This window comes from Notamacropus eugenii, chromosome 2 (genome assembly GCF_028372415.1).
Source record: "Notamacropus eugenii isolate mMacEug1 chromosome 2, mMacEug1.pri_v2, whole genome shotgun sequence".
Classification (NCBI taxonomy): Eukaryota; Metazoa; Chordata; class Mammalia; order Diprotodontia; family Macropodidae; genus Notamacropus; species Notamacropus eugenii.
The window spans coordinates 322985573-323011144 of record NC_092873.1 but is presented as its reverse complement, the minus strand read 5'-3'; the positions used below and the strand labels follow the sequence as shown (position 1 = coordinate 323011144).

General features: G+C 38.2%; 1 protein-coding gene across 4 annotated transcripts in view; it reads right to left on the bottom strand.

Moving 5' to 3' along the window:
• Positions 1-25572, bottom strand: part of RNF213 (ring finger protein 213) — a 162195-nt gene that overhangs the window by 3881 nt on the left and 132742 nt on the right. For all 4 annotated transcript variants that reach the window (XM_072645241.1, XM_072645243.1, XM_072645244.1 and 1 more), the window contains 25 exons: positions 24934-25034; positions 24642-24824; positions 23333-23502; positions 23138-23243; positions 20855-20966; positions 20283-20499; positions 19852-20042; positions 18930-19052; positions 17974-18084; positions 17040-17282; positions 16136-16217; positions 15292-15326; positions 13738-13832; positions 12470-12629; positions 11420-11600; positions 9135-9226; positions 7402-7653; positions 6105-6240; positions 5632-5715; positions 4752-4932; positions 4241-4442; positions 3753-3830; positions 2693-2887; positions 1008-1097; positions 717-898 (listed from right to left, as the gene is read on the bottom strand). In XM_072645241.1, coding sequence (XP_072501342.1) covers positions 717-898; positions 1008-1097; positions 2693-2887; positions 3753-3830; positions 4241-4442; positions 4752-4932; positions 5632-5715; positions 6105-6240; positions 7402-7653; positions 9135-9226; positions 11420-11600; positions 12470-12629; positions 13738-13832; positions 15292-15326; positions 16136-16217; positions 17040-17282; positions 17974-18084; positions 18930-19052; positions 19852-20042; positions 20283-20499; positions 20855-20966; positions 23138-23243; positions 23333-23502; positions 24642-24824; positions 24934-25034 — 3602 coding nt within the window. The remainder of the gene's footprint in view (positions 1-716; positions 899-1007; positions 1098-2692; positions 2888-3752; positions 3831-4240; positions 4443-4751; positions 4933-5631; positions 5716-6104; positions 6241-7401; positions 7654-9134; positions 9227-11419; positions 11601-12469; positions 12630-13737; positions 13833-15291; positions 15327-16135; positions 16218-17039; positions 17283-17973; positions 18085-18929; positions 19053-19851; positions 20043-20282; positions 20500-20854; positions 20967-23137; positions 23244-23332; positions 23503-24641; positions 24825-24933; positions 25035-25572) is intronic.

Sequence of the window (25572 nt, the reverse complement as noted above, 5' to 3'; positions counted from 1 at the left end):
CTGCAATCTACATTATCAAAGAAGTACTAAAAGCAGAATTACATGATTATAGAAAGTCTAAGCCCTACAATGTGTCTTGTGTACACCATCTTGCTTGTAAAACTATACTTTTGTGCTGTTTCATCGCTTATAGAATCACAGAATGTAGGCTCACCCATTAGAACAGTGAACATTAAAATACTCAATAAGCACCAAAGAAATTCTGTGCTGAATAGAAATCTTAAAGATCATCCACCATTATTTTGCAGATTAGGAATATATTCAAAGGATGTTAATATACATAATTATCATTATTTTTCATAGATTACTAGAGGAAACATATCACGGATGAAGTGCAAAGTAGATAGAGCTCTACGCTATAATTACAAGTCACACTAGGGTGTCAAGGGGCAAAGCCATAGGAAACCAATTCCTATGTGAAAAGCCTTTTGCTTTGCTGGGTCAATTGCTTTTTCCTTTCTCTTATGTCAGTAAATAATAAGCACCTACTATGGGCCAGACATGGTGCTAACTGAAGGGGGGTACAAAGAATATAACAAAAACAAAAAAGAACAAACAATAAAAAAGAGCAAAAGAACAGTCCTTGTCCTCAAGGATTTTATGGTCTAATGGGGGAAACTGTGCAATCAGCTAACTAAAGGACAAAATGGAGATCATTTCAGAGAGAAAGCCATGATCAGTAATAAAGACATTTTGATTTCTGGTTCAGGTCATACCTCCATTTAGGGTTAAAGTTTTCCCCCTCAATCTGAGTGTGCTTCAACTTCAAGAGAATCATTTCATGGAGCTCCATCAAAAAGGTATCTAGACCACCCTGATTTAGGAAAGTGTTGAGGAGTTTAGCATTCTCAGCACTAAGGTCATCTTTGTATGCTGCACTGATTTCCCCAAATGGATCCTAAAATTCAATGGAAATAAATGAAAAGGGAAAAGAAGAGTAGGGTGAAACTTTATCCAACTTTAGCCAAATAAACCTTGAAACGACCGAAGCAGATAGGATAACTTACTTTTCTAAGCCTTAGGAGCTGTTCAGATTTGTGAGCAGAAAGGAACTGCCACAGGGCTATGGTGTGCTTTAACTGACATCTATTTAAAGCCTAGGAGAGAAAAAGGATGGAGAAAAATTGAGGGGGTATTAATCATCTCATCTCAATTACTGCTTAATGTCATCACCTTTATCTGCTTATCTCCTCCAACACATATCTTGCCCCTTTCTGTCCACCTACCTTTTCCCAGGGCCAGAATGTGATACTCAGTTCACTGCACTAATCCTCCCACTGCTCCTTTAAAACATGGCTAAAAACCAATCCAACAAACACTTAATAAGGCTCTCTTATGTGCAAAGCATTGCGATAGGGATAGAGGACTCAAAGACAAAATGAAAAATAGCCCCTGTTCTCAAGGAGTTTATCTTCTCCTAGGTGATACAACAAATAAACAGATAAATACTGACTACCTGAGAAGTAACTGATCACTAACGATGGAGGGAATCTGGAAAGTGGTGCCTGTGCTGAACCTTAGCAATAGTTAAGGATTCTTTTTTAAAAAGTAAGTAGAAAATTAGCATACTCAGCCATTTCCATACATTGGGATTGTACATGAAATTCCAAATACATACAGTTTGTTCCATTAAAAATATGTGTATATACATATATATATATATATATATGTGTGTACATATATATGTGTGTGTGTATGTGTATATGTTAAATGTGGCAGTACCAATATTGTCGGGTTATTTGTGTCCCCCTCTGAACCCCACTGTATTTTAAAAATGTTTCACTGATGTTCTTCTCTCATCTCTTCCCTTTTCACCCCTCATCATCACTACACACTCACCCTTCCCTCAAATATAATTACTCCCTTCTAACAAAAATACAGTTAAAATAAAACAAACTTCTGTTGCAATGGTCCCACCTGAAAACATATATTTCATTTTGTACCTGCAATCTATCACCTATTCTCCAAGAGGTGGGAAGCACGAGCTTCTTAAGAGGTAGAAATGAAGAGACAGTGCATTATAGGTAGAAGGTTAGAAGATGAAATGACAAGTTCAGGAATCAGCAAGTAAAACACCTCCTTCTAGGAAGGTTTCATTGACTAGCCCCACAGATTCTGATAAAGGATTCCCTTTACAACAAGTCCCCTTAGCACTCATGGTTTGGATTTGTACCATATTTATATATCCTTAGGAAGCAATGTGGTGTAATGCACAGACAGCAGGTCTTAATATCAGAAGACCTAGGTTTAAATTCTGCCTAGGCAAGTCACTCTCATGGCCCCAAGTCATTTTCTAAAACTCTTAAGTTGGAGAGCAGGTACTGATCTGCATGGAGGGAGAGAATTTCCTCACTGGGAGTTCCCTATAACAAATGCATCATAAGTTCAATGAAAAAACCCTCTGAACATAATATTAAATTATATCTCAGTGTGACAGTCTATCTTCTCAACCAGCCTGTCAACTGCAAAAGAATAAACCACAAGACCTGTTTTGTATCTATTCTCTGTACTTGATACACAAGAGGGTTAAGACTGCACAGGGGTCACTGACTAATGCTGTTGGCTTACCATGGATAGAGTCTGTCCCTTCTGTCTATTCTGAGGGGATCCTTGGTTTAAGGTGGCACCTATGATATAGAATGCTTTTGCTAGGTTGGGCTTAGGGACAACCAAGCCTAAGTCCAAGACTCACCTTTAACACAGTATCCGTTTGACTACGCATGTGCAAGATGTCTTGGGTGTACACGTTTAGGTGCATTTCAGGGTCTCCCCCAGCTGTGCTCAGAAATCCCAAAGTAATTTCTGCAACACGGAGTGCCTCACAGGCATCACTATGGGACTGCAGCTGCCCACCGATGGTACTGATGAATGAGTTGGGGAGAGATTTCTGGGAACGAGAATGTACAATGGGACTTAGCTGGTCTCTTGCTTTCAATGTATAATACAGATTCCTACCACCCTCATTCCACTAAAGCTTTAGTATGGGACAGATATTTCACAAGAGAGCCTGAGAATGGCGCACAGAATTCAAAGCAGTGGGAGATTAATAATGATACTCCTAGGCTAAAGAACTGTTTCAATGCCTCACTGTGGCATGGAGGTGACCCAGCATTCTCAAAAACTATTCCAGTAGAGCCCAGGCCTTGGCAGATTTGGCTCACCTGGGAAAACTAAGTAAATGAGATAATGTATGAAAAACACTTTGCAAACCTTAAGGCACTATAAAAATATCAGTGATTTTATATGGATCCCCAATGACAGAGTGAATCTGTCACCCAAGAACAAGTCTATTTAAGTTTGTAGGAGTTGGGCACAGGGTGATGAATTTTTTTGGTCCCACCAACTCTTAAGACCATTTACTAAAACATGGAACGGCTTAAATCTGTATCACCGTGGAAATACTCATACTAACAGTTGCAGATCCCTGCTGAAGTAATAGTTCTTACATTGTAGGGCAGAAGCATTATACTGTAACCTTACATTGCAAATAGCAATCAGGTAAAAGGCTTTGATTAATTAACAAACAAGAAAGCTTTCTGGGGTTTTTGTTTGTTTAAACATGGACCACATAAAGTTTAGAAGCAAGTCGTTTTACTTTTCTGAGACTCTAAGATGGAGGAAATAAAATCTGTTCTCCTCAGGTTTAATGGAACACACTCATAGAGAGATTAAATAGAAATAAAAAATGCAAATGCACTAAGAATTGAAGTGCTAGTAAATTTAAGATATTATTCCTAATAGTAAAGTATTACCTGAGGCATCTTGTTCTTGATGTCCATAAAGATATGCTCATAGTTCCGGTCATGTCTGTAGACCAGGGTGGGCAGTCCCTAAGTGGAGAAAGGAGAGACTATGTTAGATATTAATGATGGAGATGGCAATCAGTTGACAGATACTGCTCTTTGTAGAGAGGGACTCTAAAATTTACACTTTTCAGCACTGATCCAACTTTTATGTCAGTATGATACAAAGCATGTCATGCTGCCACATGACTTCTATATTTAGTCAAACAACCTATGGAAACCAAGAACCAGCAGAAAGCCCAGCTCCAGAGGCCAGGTAAAGATTTCAATGCAGCATATTAGAACTGTTGTGGGCCATTAACTATATAAATGGAAGAGGTAGGAAGCTTAGGGATAATGACATAAAATTCTCAGTTGAGTGTCAACAGTCTGACTTGGAGCACAGTAAGCTACTGTGGACAGAAGCATGGACTACTTTCTGAAAGCATTTCCTTTACCTGAAGGGTAAGGAGTGGCTTCCCCTGGAGGAATCGGCTGGTCACTTGTCTTTGAATCTTCTCTAGGTCAAATTGCTGTAATGTTTCTCTACCCTTCTCCACGCTGTATTGGCAGTTGGACAGAATTAGTGGGGTCAAGTCCCGTTCCACTTCATAGCTGATAACATGCAGGTCAGTCACCTCAGAGGCGTTAATAGAATAACTGAAAGAAAAAAAGATACACAATTCCCAACCTGTCAATATTTAATGACTCATGATCAGTAAATAGTCTGCCATGATTTGGAAAATTAAAGAGTCTCTTTTTAATCTTCTTAAAGTTTAAAAAATAAAGCTAAAACAAAAATATTGGGGCATGGCACAGAGGCAAGTAAGTAAAGCTGAAAAGAAATTTTATAATACAAGTTGTCTTCTGTCACAAGTTCCAAGGATCCTGGATTATGGCGGGGTGTGGGGGAGAGGGCAACCTATGAATAAACAGAACAATGACATTTCCATAGGACTGTATACCCACCTACTGCTTTCATTGGTGTATTTTCTCACTGTATAGACCAAGTCATTGTGAAGAGCAATCAGGTAGCTGACCAAAGCAGTAGAACAAAGGCCCAAGCCCCGTCGACGTGGAAGGAGAATCTCAAACTCACTTTCCAGACTCAAGTCAACATTGCAGTACTCTTTAGGTAGCTTAATTTCACCTTTGACAGAGAAGGACAGTCTTAAGAGAAGAGGCATCTGATCACAATGCCATCTCCCAGCAGCAACTTTAGTGAATTTATCAGTGCTACAGTTTCTGGGAGGGGAGACACTACTGTTAAAGACTGAGCCTGCAGACTTAGAAACAGTCTGTTCATCTTGAGAAACTACTTAATTTTCTCATTTAATAACCTGTAGATATAGCACTGTATCTATAGATACTGTAGATATAGTAGAACAAGTGATTTAGAGTCTGAAGACCTAAGTTTAGAGTCTGTTTCTGCTATGTGGAACCTGTGTGGCTTTGGGCAAGTGAACCCTCTTTAGGTTTCAATGAAAAGGAGTCAGGGGAGACTTGGATGTACTGACCTTTAAGGTGTCTTCTAGCTCTAACCTATGATCTGTGATTTTCCTCCAGCAATGAATTTGGGACATATTAGACAATGCATCTCAAATTGCTTTCAGTTTCTTTTCTAGAATTCTACCTCAAATTGATATGTTCTAAAGATCTCAAAGATTTTTCAATGCATTCAATATTTTGACCTGATACCAACCATGACCATTAACAACTGTGGATTTAGAACTCATATATACAAAAGTACTATGCTTTCAGGCTCAGGCAGGTGAGGTGAGACTCAGAAGGGAGAAAGGCTGACAACATGCATGGATTCCTGTTGAGTTAAGCATGAAAAATGACTCACCACTGGTACAAAGCGACCGTCTCAACTTGTTCCATGTAGACAGAAAGACCTCAATTTGTTTTTGAAATGAGCGCCTCAATCCTTCTATAAAACATTTAACAAATGGATGCCCCACTGTGGTACCTCTTCATACTAGGGCAACTTAGAGCAAGACAAGCCAATAATGCACAAGTACTCAGCAATCCGTGACCTTGCATCACTAGAATTTTCAATGATGAGCAAAGAACTAGAACTGCATATGAAAGAAAAGTCTAATGTTTCTGACCTGTTCCTGAGGTGGAATGGAATATGGGTGAATAAGGAGAATGGTAGCCACTGAGAAAACTTTGACTGCTTAAGGTACACTGTACCTCTATAAATCAGAGGACAGGAGAACCCCTTAGCCCAGAACTGCCCCAACTACCAGATTCTTTTATTTCTTATTTCCTAAACATAGGGTTGGCCTATTTCTAGAAAAGACCTAAGATTATTACCTGAGTAGTAGTGACTTCCGAGGAAACCTCTGATTGTGTTGTATTCGACATCTGAAACATTCTGGAATCTTTTCACCAAATCCCTTTGTAGGGCCAATATCTCTGGTAAGAATTTCACCAGTCTCAATTCTCTCTCCTGGAAAGAGAGAAAATCACCCAGGAACAGTGTAAGTCACATGGCAATTATAATGAAGCAGAGATAACTCTGAGGCTGACCCAGTTTAATCCAATACATATTCTACTTGGTTTGATGTTTTGTTACAGAAGGCCTGCTTGAGACTAGGAAAAAAAGTGCCAGTGTAATGGCTCAACTTTGTGAAGAGAAGTAGGAGACAGAAGAGACAAATCATATAAAAGTGAGTTTAACTATTCTTTGTTGCTAGGGCAAGATAGGGATTAGGATCTATTAGTGATGATGCAGGGTCAGTATTCTCATAAAGCTAGATGTAGGAATAGCGAGAAGGACCAGATCTGTGATTTCACTGGCAGAGGGAGTTTTCTTGACCATTACAGGCCAGCACCTTCTCCGCAACTTATCGTCTTAGAGATTGGCTAGCATCCTGAGAGGTTCAGTGCTTTGTCTAGGATCACAAAGCCAGGATGAGGAAGAAGCAGGGCTTGAACCCAGGTCCTCCTGGCTCTGAGGATGGCTTTTCCTCTATGAAGCCACACAGTCTCTCCATGTATGCTACCAAGAAACCATGTGATTAGTGAGTGGGGAGATTTATTAGTTAGAGTTCCTAAGGATTACTTCAAATAGAAAAAGGCCTCCTCTAATTTCTCATGACAGAATGCAAATTCATTTCATATCACTCCTGGAGAAAACCTAACAGAGAAAATAAAAAGGCAAGTAGATTCAAGTGAGGAACACCACATCCTCCTTCTAACATTTGGGATGGCACAATCCAGATTAACCTTTAGAATTCAAGATAGAGAGTTGTTTGTATCCTCTTTCCTGGTTTCTTGGAATGAATGACAAATAGCTCTCTGGGTCCCTGGGAACTCTACCAATTTGTGCTCTTGTCAGCCACCATGTACATTTCATCCATGACTCAAATGTTTCAAAGACCCTTCACTGTAACATGGAGAAGCCCTTCCTCCCCACTGGGACTCTGCCACAAACATGTTCAAGATTAAAGCTGGATGATTAAGACCATAAGGCAGTTATGTCATTTAATGATATTATATACCATTTGTAGATTTGGGACTTTGAAGTTCACAGAAATATTGCAGAATTTGGGAAAGAGATATTCTTGTACACAATATATGTAGCCTGAACTGTGAGCATGTGGCTCACCTTCTGCAGGAACCTATAAAGGATGGGTACTGTGTCTTTTCCATCATTCTGTTCTACCACATGCTGAAGGTACTCAACAGTGATTTTCTTCCTGTAGTTCCAAATCTTGGAGCAGTGTACTATACTTCTCGTAGGCAGATGGGACAAAAAGGTCGCTGGGTCACCATACATGATTTTGGCCACAGGGTTGGAACTGATGCGTTCATCCTGGCTGATGCGGATATTTGCTTCCAGAAGGGTTTTATCCAGACACTGCACAAAATAAATAAAATCATACTGAATAATTCATGTTTCCTATACCAAAGTCTTTCAAGAAAAAAAAAAAACTATTCTAGCCATAGTAGTGGAAGACTGAAGAATCTATATATAGTTGAGAATTACATAGGAGAAAGAAACTGAATTTAAGCCTGACTGTAACCAACTTAATCTTCCTGGATCTCAGTCTTCCTCATCTGTAAAATTAGGGGGCTAGATCAAACGATCTTTCACTCAAATACTAGAGAACATAAGAATCTGTACCAATGAATTTGGCACTCAATCAAAGAATGGGTGTGGGAGGGAGGGTCTGGGGGGGGTGGAGAGTGTACAAATAGAATAAGCTCTTTGAGGACAGAGCTTGTATCTTATACTAATATTGCAATCTTTAAAGTACCTAGAATAGTGCAGGGCACTGATCAGGTACTTAATAAATGTTGAAAAAATAAATTAACAAGTGGGATCAGAATAAATACATTTTATCCCCACTCCTTCATTACATCAATATGTGATCTTACTATTCTACTTAATGAGCAATTAATCTTTCATCAAGCATATTTCTTGAGCACCCACTCTACAGAGGGTAGTTCACTGTCATTCTCAGAGGGTTGAAGTATGGGGAAAGTTGTTGATATTATCAGGTGTTACTTAGAATACGACTCTCTGCACCAAGGCAGATTACAGTAGTAGATAAATTTAAGATTAACCTAAAGCACATTGAAATTAAGTGACTTGCTGAAGGTCACAAAGCTAATATATATACAGAAGGATATGAACCCAGGTCTTCCTGACTCCAAGTCCAACAATCTATGAACTCCTCCAAGCTGTCTCTCATTTAAGAAATGCCTAATACAAAAAAAAAAAAAAAAAAAAAGATGGGGGCAGTAGATAAGAGTACCAGGCCCAGATTGGTAAGACTCATCTTCCTGAGTTCAAATCTGGCCTTAAACACTCAGTTATATGATCCTGGCTAAGTCATTTAACCCTGTTTGCTTCAATTTGCTCATCTATAAAATGAGCTGAAGAAGGAAATAACAAACCATTCCAGTATCTTTGCCAAGAAAACTTCAAATGGGGTCACAAAGAGTCAGAAATGACTGAAACAACTGATCAACAACTACAAAAAAACTTCTGCAACATTCTCATTCTGTACTCTTCAAATTGGACTAATAGGCACAGATCTGAAAAGAAAATAATATGCCTTTAGGGAACACTAAGATATTAGAATGAATTAAGGGAGAGTATATTCCAAACTAGAAAGAGGTATTAGAGGCTTTGAGCAGCAACTCTAGTTAGTGAGAAATGATTGGAACATGAGGTGCTAACTTGATGCCCCAGAAAATGAGCTCACACTTTTTTTTACACTAAAGATTTAAGCTTTGATTTTCACCTTTGTGTTCCTAGCACCTAACACAGCCCTCTGAAGACATTACACTTCCCAGAGATATCCTGAAATCAGACCTTCCCCCTTCCCTTACCGTCAGTTCAAGCATAATCATGGCAGCAACAACCTTTTCCCAGCTGTTCCTCCTTTCTTTACTGGACAGTGTGGCATCAAAACCTATAGGCCCTACAGAAAAAACACAGGCAGCATGTAAAGGCTGAGAAGCATAAACAGTGCTGCAGGGTTCCAGTTTAAATAATGCTTTTAGAAATTCCCATCAATTGGTTGCCATCTATTGCCTGCTCAGTATAATTCTCCTATGATCTTTTTGGTGTCATGGATCCCAAATCTAAAGCCCTTCAAAGCAGCAAAGAGCTACAGACCACCTATTAAAAGGCTAGCTGTGACATAAAAGGTGAAATCATAAACTAGAGGAGCAAGGAAGAAGTTAACTTTCAGATCTGTGGAAAAAAGAAGAGTTCATGAATCAAGGAAAGCAATTAACTGGGGGGAAATGTCTTTGCAGCAAGTTTCTCTGATCAAAGCCTTACTTCCAAGATACCAAAGGAAGTGAGTCAACTTTATTATAAAAGTCATTTTCCCACCAAGTCACAAATAGTCAAATGATATAGTTAGTCTTCAAAGGAAGACATTCAAGCTAGCAATGGCCATGTGAAAAAAAATGCTCCATATCACTAATTAGAGAAACAGAAATTAAAACAACTCTGAGGTTCCATCTCACCTCATCAGACTGGCAAAGCTGATAAAAAAGGAAAATAACAAATGTTAGAGGGGCTTCAGAAAGACAGGCACATTAATGTATTTTTGGTGGAGTTGTATATTGGCCCCAACACTCTAGAACTACAACTCAAAAGTCACTAAACTGTCTACACTCTTTCACTCAGTGATACCACTACTGGGCCTATGACCCAACAAGATTTTTTTTTAAAAAGAGAAAAAGAACTCATAAGTACAAAAATATTTATTGTAGCTCTTTTTGTAGTAGCAAAGAAATGGAAACGAAGGAAGTGCCTATCAATTGGGAAAAGGCTGAACCAATTGTGCTATATGAGTGTACTTTTATGCTGAAGAAATAAAATGGAAAGTTTCAGAGACACCTGAGATTTATATGACCTGATGTAAATTGAAATGAGCAGAACCAGGACAGCAGTTTGTATTAAAGGTTTCCCCAAAACCTTAGTGCAGTTTTAGACTTCAGTAGCATAAAATTGCACTAAGACTTTGGGACACCTTGTATGTTAACAACAATGAAAAACAAACAACATTTAAAGACTTAAGGACTATGATCAACACAACGATTAATGATGATTCCAGAGGACCAATGATGAAGCACATTACCCTACCTATGGAGAGAGATGATGATGAATTCAAGGTGCAGAATGAATCATATGTTTTTCGACATCATTAATGTGGGGAACTTATTTTCTTGACTATCCATGTTTGTTATAAGGGTTTTGTTTTTATTATTTGTTTTCTAATAGGTGGAGGAGATGAGGGGAAAAGAAAATTTTGGTTACTTGAAAAGTTTTAATTTAATTTTTTTAAAAAGTTAGTTTTTCCAAAGTCTAGAACATGACTAATGGACACAATAAAATCCAAGAACTTACTGGATCACTTTCAAACACCTGTCTTATATAGATGCCTTATTCTTTTTTAAAATTTAATTTTTACAATGATCCACACACTCTCTCCCCACACACCTAGTGGAGAAAGCAAGAAAAACAAAACTGTTATGGTGAAGCAAAATACATTCCAACAAGGCCACATCAAAAAAAAAAAAATTCTCATTTTGAATTCTAAGCATATCACTTTTCTCTCAGGAGTTTGACAGCATGTTTCATTATAAGCTCTTTGGAATTGTGATTGGTCATTGTGTTGATCAAAGTTCCTAGGTCTTTCAAAGTTGTTTGTCTTTACAATACTGTTGTTACTGAAAAAAACTTCTCTCTTGTTTCTGTTCACCCTACTCGGCATCAGTGCATACAAGTCTTCCTAAGTTTCTCTGAAATTATTCCCTTTATTATTTATTACAGTCTTGAGTCTTCCATCACATTCACATACCCATAACTTATTCAGCCACTCCCTAAATGATGGGTTGCTTTATTCATTGACAGGGATTACTTGTCTTAAGTGATTTGTGTTCCTAACACTGCAAACTGATCTAATATTGATTCTATAAAAAAGTTTCTTTACAAAAAGAAAGTTCTCTTGTTGAAGTCGCTTACTCCATCGTGCTTCGTGATGTCCAATCTAGGATCTCAACAAACAAAAATGATATCTTTTTGCAATCTTGCTTGGCTAGCAGTTCCATCACTTTCCTTTCCACCCTTCTCCACCCCTTTGTGCACTGGTTCTTACAATGGCCAGGATGGGAGTGAGGCTCCTTAAGGAGGCAGCACAGAACAAGATGAACCACATTTGCAGTCTCATCAGCACTTCTTCCTAGGCTCTTCATTAGCTGCTCTAGGTCTTTCTGGATGTGTTGCTGAAGAAATCTTTCTGGATTCCAAACTGTAGGCTTAATGATTTTCCCCAGAGCCTGCAGGAAGCCAAGAAACAAAGACCAAGAGGTAAAGATGGTGCTCAAAGAAGGAAGGCTGTGCAGATTCCCTGGGTTTCTAAATTAGCACTAGATCAAAGATTCTCCAAAGCAAGAACAAGATACCAAAGGCAAAAAGAAAAAGGAAAACAAAGAGGCCTTGAACATTCTGTTAAGAACTAGACTTTCAGCAGTATAGCTAATTCCCAATGTGGTAACTCCTTCCATCAATGCAGATAAGCAATTCATCTGCAATTTATAGTCTTAGAGAATATGATGGGGGTTGGGGTGCAGTGGGAGAAGGACGATTTGCTTATGGTTATACAGCCAGTATGTATCAAAGGGGCCAGATATGAACTTAATCCTTCCTGGCTCTGAGGCTGGTACTCTATACTTTACTCAACACTGCCTTACACCTAATAGCAGTTTAATAAACATTTATTGAAGTGAACTGTATACTAAAAAGAACAAAACAGTAACTGGAAAAAGTGACCTAATGGCTTAGATTGGAATTAACAGCCTTAAACCTTGTATTATTAGTTTTCCTGAAGTCACCTAGGAAAAAATTGGTAAACATTTTCTTAATTCCTTAGAGCTTCCTACAATGGCTCAGAAATGATTTCATTAATTCTCTTTTGCCTAAGATGAGTATAGGGTGCCTATTTTAAATTAATCTCATATGGCAAGGTAAAGAGATGCCCCATTCCTATAAGATGTTATACTAGGAAAACATGAATGGTATTTACAGATTGCTTCTGGATGAGGCACCAGTAAGTTACTCCAAGTTAACTGGAGTCTACAATAATAATCATGAGGAAAACACTCTTATAAGTCATTTATATCTAACAAAAGTAAAAACCATACCATACCTGAGCATTCTGAGCAGTTCCCAAAAGCATAGCCATATGAGTGAGTAATCGAAGGAGAATGAAGACAACTGGGGATATCTCTCTGTCCGATACCACCATAACACCTCTGTCATCAGGATTTCCCAGGACATGGCCAGACTGAGTCCTGTCGACATTGTCCCTATAATTACAGTAACAACAATGATTATGCCAGCTTGTATGTTATTCAGTTTTTTGTTACAAAGTGCTTTCATACCTATGATCTCATGTGATCCTGAAAAGAACAATGTATGGAAGGTAGATAGTATTATCATCTCTGTTTAACAGATGAGGAAGCTGAGGGTACGAAAGGTGAAATGATTGTGAAGTTACACGATCGCAAACCTTAGACCCAAAGCCTCATCCTCTGACTCCAAGTCTGTTCACTGCCTTTGTCACTCTCCCCATACTTGTAGAGAACAGCCATGGGGTAGAGCAGCATTGTCCCTTTTTAACTGCCAATAAATTTGCAGTACTTTAAATCCTTAGCATCTGGAAACCAGAACCCCAGATCAGAATGACAAGGGTCCCTTTATAAATAAACCCTCCACTAACAGAATCATCAGTAATATGTAAACATAGGGATGCTGGCTGGTCCAGTTCTCATAATGGTAACACAGTAAATTCTTGTTATGGAGTAGGTCAGCAGCTATGGTCATTTACCATATTATTCCTTAGGCAGGACAATATGTCCGAACAGAGGCCTGCTTCTTTCCCTGGGATCAAGAGGTGGGCAAGTTGATAGGGATAAGCAGAATCTTCACAGGAATAAACAGAGAGAACTAAGTCCAATACTCTGACCTCACAGATATGTTTATAACCATGCTCCCTCTTCTTGAGTAAAGCTGTGTGATCATGAGAACCAATCCTCCTCGGGTTTCTAAGATGTGATGTTTAATGAATTTCTCTTTGGTAGGAGAAAATTAAAGAGGCTTAATCATTTAGACATTAAACTAGAACTTTTGAAATTTGTCAGTCTGGAATAAAGCAACGAAATATGTAATCAAAGCAGGTCAATAATACAAGGCTCTTGACAATAAACTCATAATCTAAGTGGAGAAGACGGTACTAAGTGAGCTATGTTCTGTCAATTTTCATCGTAATTAATTTCCACTGCATCAGTGCCATCAGGTGCTTCATGGTTGTACCAGCAGTAACTCCAAGCAGGCTGAAACCTTCATGCAAAAAAGTCAAGGCTCATTACTATTTACTAGGTAGATCCTGAAAAGAAGAACTGAGGAAAGACATACCTGACCACATTAAAGCCTTGGACAGCCTGGTGTCTTTCACCTCCAATCCGAGCTCCACAGTCAATACATCTGCTCCGTTCCATTGGGGCACCACACTAGCCCCAGCCCCACCGGAAAGAAAAGGAATGGAAAAAGAAAAATCTGACTTTACAATAAAGATTACTTGACATTCTAATCAGGCTCCTCCCCCACACCAAGTTCCAGAAATTTGAGTTTATTTTTCCCAATTAATAACTGTTATTTTTGCCTTTATAAACAAACAAACAAAAAAACAAAACAGCATGATTTCCCTTCACATTCCCCACCCCCAATGTATCCTCCCTTGTGAAAAAAGAAAAGAAAAACTTGAACAACACCAATCCACCAAAAGGACTGCAACTGACAGTTTAAGTGACATTATTCCACCACTCTGCCTCTCTCCCTCTAAGAAAGAAAGGTATGCTTTTTCCTCTTTTCTCTGGACCCCAAATCAGTCACTGTAATGAATCTGACTCTGGAAGCACTTCAGTGTCACTGTCACTTATGTCACTGTAGTTTTATTTATAGTTTTCTTGATTCTACTTTCTTTGTTCTGCATTAGTTCATAAGTCTTCCTATATCTGAATTTCTCGTTAGTTATTTATTGAGACACAAACATTCCATTACTTTCAAATGTCATAATTTGTTCAATGACCCACCAACTGATGGGTGCCCATTTTGTTTCTAGTTTTTTGCTACCACAAAGGGTTTGTCTATGGATGCTGTTACATATGGAACCTTCTGTCTTTTGACCTCCTTGGGATATATGCCCAGTAGTGGGATGGCAGCTAAAATATGAACAACTGAGGGATTCTTCTCACAGTTCCAAACTGTTGCCCAGGATGTTTGTTCATGTGCAGGATTTACTTCTAAGATCTTCCCCCTATCAGCCCCTCAAAGCCAGATGCTGTACTAACAAATACCTTTCAAATAATCACAGTTACTGAGAGCTGGAAGGGACCTCAACAGTTTGCTAGTTCAACCCCTGAACAAGTAGCCATCTAACACTGTTTGAAGATCTCCAAGGAGAGAGAATCAACCACCTTTCGAGGAGGCATATTCCACTCTGTACAGCTATCATTATTAAGAAAATTTTCTTGACATCAAGCCTACATTTGTCTCTTTGTATCTTGCTCCCATTGTTCCTGGTTCTGCCTTCTGGAGACAACAGAACAAATCTAATCCTTCTTCCACGTGACAGCCCTTAACCTTAAATACTTGAAGACAGGTATCCCATCTTACCTACTTCTTCATGCATTGTCTATTCAACTGATCCTCATATGTCACACTCAATGTCACTCTGGTTTCCTTCCTCTGGTCACTTCCTAATAAGTCAATGTCACTTTTAAACTGAGGTGACCAGAACCGAACACAGTACTCCAAGTAAGACTTGACAGAGGCAGAGTACAGTTAAACTATCACCTTCCCATTCCTGGAAGCTTTGCCTCTCTTAATGTAGGACAATATCTCATTAACCATATCACAGATAATGCATATTAAGCTTGTGGATAATAATCCACAAACACAGAAACTTACCTCTCCCACAGAGCAGGGGTGACCATTGGGACACACTGTAAAAAAAAAAAATGACAGGACACTATATTAGCTGATAAAGTTGTATCAAATAAGCTAAATGTTTAGAGGGGAAAAACAGTCTTCATATCTAATCAAGATCTGAGGATAACCAAAGTACCTCCCTAACATGGTTATTGTGAGGATTAAATGAGATAATATTTGTAATATATGGTACTCACATTTCAATGGATGTTTCAAAGTATTTTAGCAAACTGATGGTACACCAGAATAACCCTTTGGAATATTATAAAGCAGAGGAAATGACTTGCTAGAGGAGATAGTCAAGTTTAAACGTACTGTAACTATATGAATTAACAGTTCTGTCCTACACTAGTATAATCTAAACTATAAACTCATTTGTAATATTATATGCCCTACCTAATTTTACAGTTCAGAAAATCCTTTCAGTTTAATGTAAACTGTACTTTCTATGAGCCTTATAACATAGTCCTTTATTCTCTTCAGAGGATAGATCTTAGGAAAAGAAAATGCTTTGAAGAAGCTACCTCAATGTGGTTACAGTATCTGGTTTTCCCAATAAGAAACATAATTCTTTGGGTTACCTTTACAAAGTCAACATAATGTCAATTTCTCCAAATCACTTAAGCTTAAGCATATAAGGTCCTAAAAGCAGGCATAAAAATTAGATCTCTTGGAGACTCACAAATACAGCAAAAATCTTACTGATTTTAGTCTATTAGGCCACCATGATCAGAGTGTAAATCCAAATTCATTCTTCCTCTAATACCATTAATTATCATTAATGCTAAGAACAAAAAATTCTCCACCCACAATCAACACTTACAATACCAATGGACTGTTTCTAGGCCCTGCCAATTCTTAGCTTGTGCCAGCAAGTCTTCAGGCATTGTTGGAAGAAATGAATTCTGGAAGAAAAGCAGGTATTTGGATGAATGAACACATTAATTAGCATAGCCTCACTGAACCTAGTGAAACAGAATGGTCCTTCCAAGTCAGGGTTTCTAGAGATATTTTGGAGAATCACCTTTGGAAAGGATTCTCTCTGGAAGGTTGTCTCTGGATGGCATAAAGCGGATAGGCTGCTCTTTTAGGAGCACTGCATTTTGAACAGTCATATCACATACTGAGAGCTTCAAAGAGTCTGAGAGATCTTCTAGGCCAAATCTCTCATTTTTAGAGATGAAGACACCAAGATTCTAAGACTCTATAGGTTAAATAACTCGCTCAAAGTCACATCTGTATTAAGAAACCAGAATCAGAACTGAGTTTCTGATTCCAAATCAATCATTTTTTTATTGTACAATATGTCAAATAAAAAAATGAAACAAAAAGGATTCTGTAAGATGAATCAGTTAAAGCTATCAACACCCCTTAAAGAGCTATCTACCCTCCCAGAAACTACAGAATTAGTAAGTTGCTAAAGATGTTGAGGAAGGATTTGATATACTATTAACATAGCATAGTATTTTACTATCCTAAAGCAGTGAGGCAGCACAGTGGATAAAGTGCTAGATCTGGAGTCAAGAAGATTCGAGTTCAAATTCTGTCTCAGATACTTACTAGCCTTGGGCCTATCTCAGATTCATCATAAATAGTGATAATGGCACCTACCTCCCAGGGTTGTACTGAGGATAAAATGAGATATCTGCAAAATGCTTTGCAAACCTTTCAGATCTCTATAAATTTCAAGCTGTTATTATTACCCCCTACTGCCCTCATGTACTCACCTGCATGCTGGCTGGGTTAAAGGCCAAGTTCTTTAGAGGTTCTAAGACTGGGTTCTGTCCACAGAGCAGAATAGCTTTAGCATGAACAACTAATTCTGTCACTGTACTTTTATGCCCAGAATCATTTGAATCCACAGTCAGGAAAGGACAATCATTGGTTACCAGGGATTTTGCCATTTCCTTCAAGGCAGGAGAAGAAAGGGCTTTTGCTTCCTTGATGAACATATTCGCTGCTTCACATTGCTGATATAGAAAAAAAAATTTTCTTAATTCTGTCATCATGGTCAGAAGTTTTAGATAGATCCAATGGCATCTTATGGTTAATTATGGAATTTTGATATGCTAAAAGGCATCAAATTTTAAAGGTGGGATGGTACAAATTCCCACTTGTGGAAGAAAAACTCTAGAGGAAAAGAATCTTTTCTTTATTCCTTTCATCAAGTCACGTTAAGAACATTTAGATGTGTATGTTGTAATCAACACATCTAAATTGAATTTTTTGTGATTTATGGTATTACTACACAAAGGCTTGAGGACTTTTTAAACACATCTAACTTTCAATTCAAAAAATTCAATTCAAAATTCAATTCAATTCAACTCAAAATATTTGAGGTAACTGTCCAGGCTAGGGCAAAGGGTACCTCTTAAAGAAAAACTGTTTACTTAGATTGTTGGCCCTAGTCTCCTGTTAAGAGATCTAAATTTTGAAGTACTTCTAAGGAAGGAAGAAAGGAAGCTTGGGTCACACCCCATGGAAATTTTACACAAAAAAGATTAAGATCCATTGTTCCCCACATTCAACTTCAGTGTAACTTTCAAGATTTTAGAAAAACGCTCTACAAAGTGACTGGGGAGTCTATCATAGAATGATCAAAACACTCATACAGTTGAGTCCTCTAAAAGAACAAATTACTGAATGTTGGTATTCATTCACCTCTGGTGTGGGGTGGATGTTTGCATTATTGGATCTGTATGATACAGTGAGCTCCTGGAAAATTGCCAAGAGCAGGTAAACAGCCTGTTGAGTGTCTGAGCTCTTGCATTTCTGAAAAATAAGGGATACATAGTGAGAATTAGAGAAGTCAACAACAAATCTACAGTGTCTAGTCTTGGATGACCCATGGGTAAATATACAGTGTAGCCAGCCACCTCCCCATAGACCTTCCAGAAGGTTAAGGTTTCTGTACATCTAAGTACTATCCCCAACAACCATCTAAATCCTCAGTTTTTCTTCTCAGACCATGTGGTTTATTAACTACTTTTTCATCCATAATTCAATGAGAATTTAAGTACCTATGTACCTGGCACTATATCAAGGCACTGGAGGTATTAAAGTACTAAGAAATACTAAGCTCTTGAAGAGCTTACAAATTGAGGCAAAATATATAAATTTGACACTAAAAAATTATTATAAACTAGCCCAGGATCTTAACTATCATAGATCCAAAGATAGAAGGGACCTTAGAGGTCCTGCTGTTTTACAGATTAGGAAACTTAGGATAACTTGGAAGAAGTCACTGGTTCTAGGTTACCCAAGTGGTAAGGGCCAAAGCTGGGATTAGAACCCAGAACCTCAGGTTCAAAACCTCTTCCTATTGTCCTATTGCCTCCCTATGAATGAGTTCAAGATTATAGTACAAAAATTGCCTGTACATTCATATGCCCACAGGGCAGCCAGGCACAACTCTGCATTGAGGCATGATTGCTGGTTTACCACAATAACAGAGGTTATATGTTACTGAGACTAGGGAGCCATCGCCACTGCAGCTGCCCATCAGGGGAAGAAGAGGCCATGATGACAGCTGCATACCTGTTTGAAATCTCCCTCCACTAGAATCAACCCCAGGATGGTAAGAAAGGTATAGCTCACTTCATGAGAGTGAATCCTACCTTCAGAACAGTCATGACACACTTTGGATCACACCTGAGGATTGCCCTTCCCACAGCATCACGAAGGTCCTTATAATTATCTCCACATACCAGGTAGCGATCTATCTGGCCAGACTGATCTCGCTAGAACCAAAAGTGACACACAATGGGAAAAATTCATTTCTGGAACATCAATCAACTTACATGGGATGAACAGTAGAGGAAAGGGAATATGTTTAAGAAGAAACCAGATTTCTTGGGTAAAGGAACATTAGAAATAAGAACATCTAACTGTAGCACAGTTACTGTACCACAACAGAGAGCTTCCTATTCAAATAAGGTGAAAAGTAATAGAAAAATAAAAGCTCCACATGGAATCAATCCTAATCCTTCTGGCTGTCTCAGTTTAAAACAAAGCACTAAAGGCCAGACTGTTTTGGATGTTCTGTCAATACTGAAAATGGCCAAAAATCTTAACATTAAGTTGACTCAAGACAAAATTACTTTGCTAATCTCTGCAATTCAGAGAAAAATCAAAGAATGTCTTTGAAGTTACACCAATTTCTGCTTCTCCCCTCAATCTAGTAGAAGGCCCCTGGAAAAACATCCTACAATCTGATTCACTTTCTTTTTTCTATAAGGCTGAGGCTATGGACACATTATTCTTCCAGGTTTCCCTAAGCAGTCTTTATCAGAAATGATACTCTTAGCAAGGGAATAAGAACAAAAATAGAAGGTTCTCACATTTAGAAACCCCACACATGAGAAACACTGAAAGGGAAAGAAAGGAGACACATGGTATGCTGTCTGATCAGTACTGAAAGAAGTCAGGAGGAGTTCAACAAAACCAAGCCTTCATTTGTGGGTGTAGCTTTGGTAATTGAACAGTATGGCAGAATATGCATGCAGAGGTTAATGGTGCCTGTTCTGGTTTTCCTCTCACCAGTTGGTCAATGATTTCCTTGGGAAACACCCACTGGGACTGGTGGTCCTGTTTGCAAAGGCTCTGTACAAACTCCATCCCATGCTGATTAACAAGCTTCCGCACCAAGTAGACTCGATACCAGTCATTGCCTGCTTGTAAGCAAAATCTCTTGACTTGCTGCAGATACCTTTGCTTCTCTTCTGCCACTTCTGCAGAGTTCAAGGAAAGAGCAATTAAGTGGTTCAAAATTAGGCAAGCACCCAAACTATGTAAAATGCAGAGATCCTACTCGCAAAGTGTTTACAATATCAAGAATGAAGCCTCCCATTACACCCAGAAGAGAAAGCATATAGTTAATAAAAACACAGATCAATTGAAAAAAAATCCAGCTCTTCTACAGTCAATATATTTGTAAATAATGTATTCATTAAAGCTAGAAAAGGACTTGCCTATAGCTTCATGCAATTCAAAGAGGAAATCTGAAGCCCTGTCTAGGCAGAGTCGGATCCTGGCCATGTCCTGTAAGTATTCAACTGAGGACTCATTCACAGCTTCCCTGTCATTTTGCAGTAAGGGAGAATAACTTCCAAGGAAATGTCCTTCATCTCTCAGATACTTGAGTCCATCCTTTTCAGAGAAAGCACTAGCTTTCTCATATATTGAATCCTAAAAGTTTAAGAACAAAAAAGAAAACAGACGTGTTCTTTGGTTACTCTATTTTCAAGTTCTACTTACATCCTAGAACCAAAGGTCACAACAAGCCTGATAAGTACTAATAAATGCTACTATTAAATACATGAGAAAATTGCTTCTGGGAGAGACAAAGTAGCTTGTTCAAGGTCACAAAGGTAATAAGTAGTAGAGTTAAGACTTGAACTCAGATCCTATAACTCCAAATCCAACACTTTATACTATACCATGAGGTCTCCTTGATGGATTACATATAACTTCTTTTCCCACTCTAAGATTCTATAATTCCACTGTTTACAAAAGAAAGGTAACAGAGTAAGAGTCAACTTACCTCAAGGCAGTTAATAAAAAGTGTATATAGTTCAGTTTTATCTTCATCCAGGAATGGTTTCTGCTCTAACTGGGACAAATAATGCTGAATGTATTCTTTCACATCGTGGAAGCTGCAGAAGGAGAAATTCTTTAACTGAACATTCCAGGTGTGTAGTTTAATAAAAGAGTTTAATTTGTTGGAATGAGGAATCCTGGAAGTGCTTAAGTACTTTATGTATTTATGTTTGTTTGCATCTTTTTGAGAAAAGATCTCCCTATCTCACCCAGGATAGAAAGGCAGTATGAGCCTGATCCTACTACAGATAGGCATGAAAGCTCTGACTTGCTGTTTCCAATAGAGCCTGGTGGTGCACCCAACCCCTACATCCATCCCCACTTTGGGGGCTTGCCATGTTGGTATTGGACTTAATATGGACACACAACCAGCTTCAGTCTACTACAGCCCAGTATTCCTAAACTGAGGTAATCCACCAGTCTCAGGCTCCCAAGGAGGTATGTACAACCATACTTAGCACTTCAATTTATGAACCGGGTAAACATATGAAATAGACTGTTTTACAAATGGGATAAAAATACAAAAAGAAGCAAATTTGTCTGAGGCTGTTTAGTGGAACATCCAACACTGAAACTCAAAATTTCTAATTCTTGCTCAATAGTGTTCAGTCATTTTTCAGTTGTGTTTAACTCTTCGTGATGCCATTTTGGATATTCTTGGCAAAGATACTGGAGCAATTTGCTATTTCCTTCTCTAGTTCATTTTACAGGTGAGAAAACAAAGGCAAAACTAGGTTAAGTGACATGCCCTGGACCACACAGCTAATATGTGTCTGAAGACAGATTTGAACTCACAAAGATGAGTCAAGAATTCTTAACTTCAGGCCTGGCACACCAACCACTGTACCATCTAGCCGTCTCCATAGAGAGGAGAGAGCAAGCAGAAAATGCAAGGGAAGAACAAGGAACAAAGAAAAGCTAGAGAAGAAAAGAGGGAGAAGAAGATATAAGCTAAGGGGCAGCCTCTAGTTATTAACATAGAGGTAGGAAGAGCAACAGAATCTAAGAAAACCTACTTTTCATCTGCTCTTTACCATAATAATAAGTGATACAATTTTACAAAAGTTTACAAAACATTTTACATTAGTAAAGTAGTAGTAGTACCTAGAGAAACAGGTGCTATTATTATACACATAAGAAAACTAATTCTGAGAAAGATGAAGCAGCTTATTCGTAGTCATATCTTAAGTTACAAAGGCTGCATAAATCCAAATCTGCCTGCTCTGAATATAGCACTCAAGTACAGTGCTGTCTCTTATAAATCTCCTTACTAGTTTTGAGGCCTTGGACAAATCACCTTCCCTGTGTTTCCTCATCTATAGTATAAGACAGGTGTTTTAAATCATCTCTACGGTCCCTTTTAACACCAAATTCTACAAGAAGCATCAACAAAAGAATTGTTTTAAAAAACCACACAACCTGTTGATGCCTTTTGTACATTGCTATCCCTTTACAATGATCTTTGTCTCAAGTGAACAAAGAGGTACAGCTAAGCAGAACAAATCAAATCATCAGCAATGTCTGACAACATGAGTTTCCCCACACATGAGCTTTTCTGAAGTACTTTTGGAATAATAAAACCAAAAAAAGTGTTTTTCTATTGTACTCTAAAGAGGCACATAATACAGATCGTTTAATGTATGTCTTGTCCAATTAAAAAGGATATATCTTCTAACAGAAATCTCATGAAACTTTTCAAGAAATCCTTAAATTACAGAAATATAAAAATATTTTTAGACACACTAGTAAAGGCCTTTTTAGAGTTTCAAGATGATCTCCCTACTCATCCAAAGATACATCGAATATAAAAGCTAAAAGAAACCTTGGAGATGGGCTGTCTAACTCCCTCATTTTACAGAAGAGGACCCACAATGGGTCTTTATTCTGATGGGAAGAATGCAGACAAAAGTTCCAAAATCCCCTGATTCCCAACTAGAACCCCTCCTACTATACTGACAGTTCTCTACTTTTCTGCTTTACACTGCCTCTCTTTCTCTACTTTTCTTAAACATGTGATGTGCCTACACCACATACTCCTCCCACATGCAAACATATTAAAAAACATGCAATATGTGCATACAAGAGATACTAACTGAAGAAACCTCCCCTTTTTTAAAAAAAATGCTTTTATAAGTGTATGAAAAGGGTATTTTTCAGCAAAAATGTCATGTGGAGAAAAAAGTCCTGGGTTCCCAGAAATAATTTTCAATAGTTCAACGATTCTTACCTATACTTCAAGAGCAGTTTTAGTATCACTGAGCGGATAACTGGAGTTTTATCTACAACATCATCAAATGGTGAGAGTGACTTGGTGTATTCAGAGTGTCCTGAAACTGACATGTAAAAAGCATGTTAGTTTCCAAATATACGAAGGTATGGGCAGCATCCTTAAGACATGAGAACTTAACTGGACACAACTTACTTAGTGGGTCATCTTTTAAGAGCCGCTTGTGGACAAAGAGTAGAGAGAGTAGATCTTCAATAACTTCCTTGTCTGGTGGAGTGTTGTCTTTAAAACACATGGTGGAAACAAGGTCTATGAAAAAATTGTTGCACATCTGGCGGAACTGTATATGTTTTGCAATAGCGTCACTAAAGAAAGAGTCAAGAACAAAGTAAATAGAGACTACAGATAATATGCAGACTCATTTTTAAAATTCCTGTATGGTAGAAATAAAACTTTAGAAATAATATTAACAACTTACATTTATACAGTACTGTAAGACTTACAAAAAACTTACCTTCAAACAATGCTCTGACATGGTTAGTACAAGTACAATTATCCCAAGCTTTGGATGAAGAAGTTGAGGTTCAGAGAAGTTAAGACAATGGTCCCTAGTCACACAGCTAGGAAGAATTAAGCCAGGTTTCTTACCCTAAGATTAGTATTCTTTTAAAAGCCAGAGAAACCAGATATATTCCTGAGCAGCGTTAGTGGTGAATATAAAAATTATCTGGGAACTGAACAGATTTTTGTTTGTTTTTAAAAGACAGAGACGCTTTTTACATATTTTAAAGCCATGCTTCACAAACACAAAACAGCATACATTTTATGACTTATAGCTGGATGCAGGAGGAACTACTACTGCTCTTTTCTTTTCCAAAAGCTTTCGTATAAACACCGGTGCAGTTCAACCACTTGACCTGGCTAACAAGAGATTTGTTCTTGTGATATGCATAAATATATACGTCAAGAGGACTGGTACTCCATGGTTACTCTTACTTCTACTTTTAAGGAGAACTCAGAAGAGATGCAAAAGAGACAGCTGTTGGGGCCACAGCCTAACAAGAGAATATAATGCATAGGGTTTGGTTTCATCCAAACACCCCATAACACATAGGATATTTGCACATCTTGAGGACAAATTCAGAATGCCAGCCCAGCTGGATTTTAATTCCCTGAGTCTTTCCCATCACAGCCCTAACTTTACTTATAAATTTATGGCTTAGTCCTACTGATTTTAATGCTTCTGGGATCTTCTTAAGCTGTTGTAAGTGACTGTTCTCTAAAAATGAAAGATTTGAAAATGTAGGAAGATACACAAGTGGCCTACCCTCCTTATGAAGGGGGCAAAGTTCATTATTTTTGGTGAGGGTATTTATAGTAAGTAAATCCTAAGATTCAAGTTTCCTAAATCTGGGGTCGTAGAAGTAGGGTAGGAGGAAGGAAGAAAAAGGTAGTATTGTTTGCCCATCACAATACCTTATCACAAGTATAATATATGTGATACCTGTGCTCCTGGGATACAACAATGGAGAATTCATCAGGCAAGTCTGTGACACAAAAGGGGCACCTCATTTGCCCAGGGATGAGCCAAGTTGTGATGCACTTCTGACAGTACACATGATCACAAGGTAGGCATACAGGTTCCTTTGGGTCTCCAAGGCAAACTGGACATGGTTTTAGGCCATACCTAGAATCCAAAAAGGACAGTCAGTTTTAGAGTAAGAGCTGACCATCACATATGCTTTAAAAAAATCCCCCAAGTTGTTCTCTTGTTATTCCGAAACATAAGATCTTACTTGATACATATCTGGCTTGCTTTATCCTTGCACTCACAAAGAACAGCCATCACTGCTGCAAAAGGTCGCTGGGTTTTGATATCAGAATTATCTTGAAGACACTAAAAGGGGAAAATGTGGCAAAATGAAGTTGATGAAGAGTGGAGGACAGATTTGTCTTCACAAGGCATGATATATGATACCCTAAAGCAACAAGTAAAATTAATACCACAGTATCTCTCCTACTTTAAGGCAAGAGTTGAAAGGTATGACTGCTTGTATTATGTAAGGTAAAGTGATGATGCCACACCTCCGTTGGCTTGAATAGGATTCATACCTTTCTTTGCCTGTGCCTGTGCCTGAGAGTCAGGAATATGAGAAGGGAGTCAAAAAAGCGCATACTATTCTAGGGTGCAATAAGAAGGCAAAGTATGCAGAATGAAAGTTATTAATTCTGCTGCATTCTGCTATGGTCAAAGGAATGTGGAGAATTGTGTTCTGTTTTAGGCAATGCATTTTGGGAAGTGAATGGATAAGCTAGGACATAATAATGAGGGGAAAAGAATGGTGAAAGAAATCGAGACCATAGTATAAGAGAATATACCACACAGTTGTCCAAGTATTTAAAGGGTTGTCATGAAGAAGAAGAAAGAAGAAGAA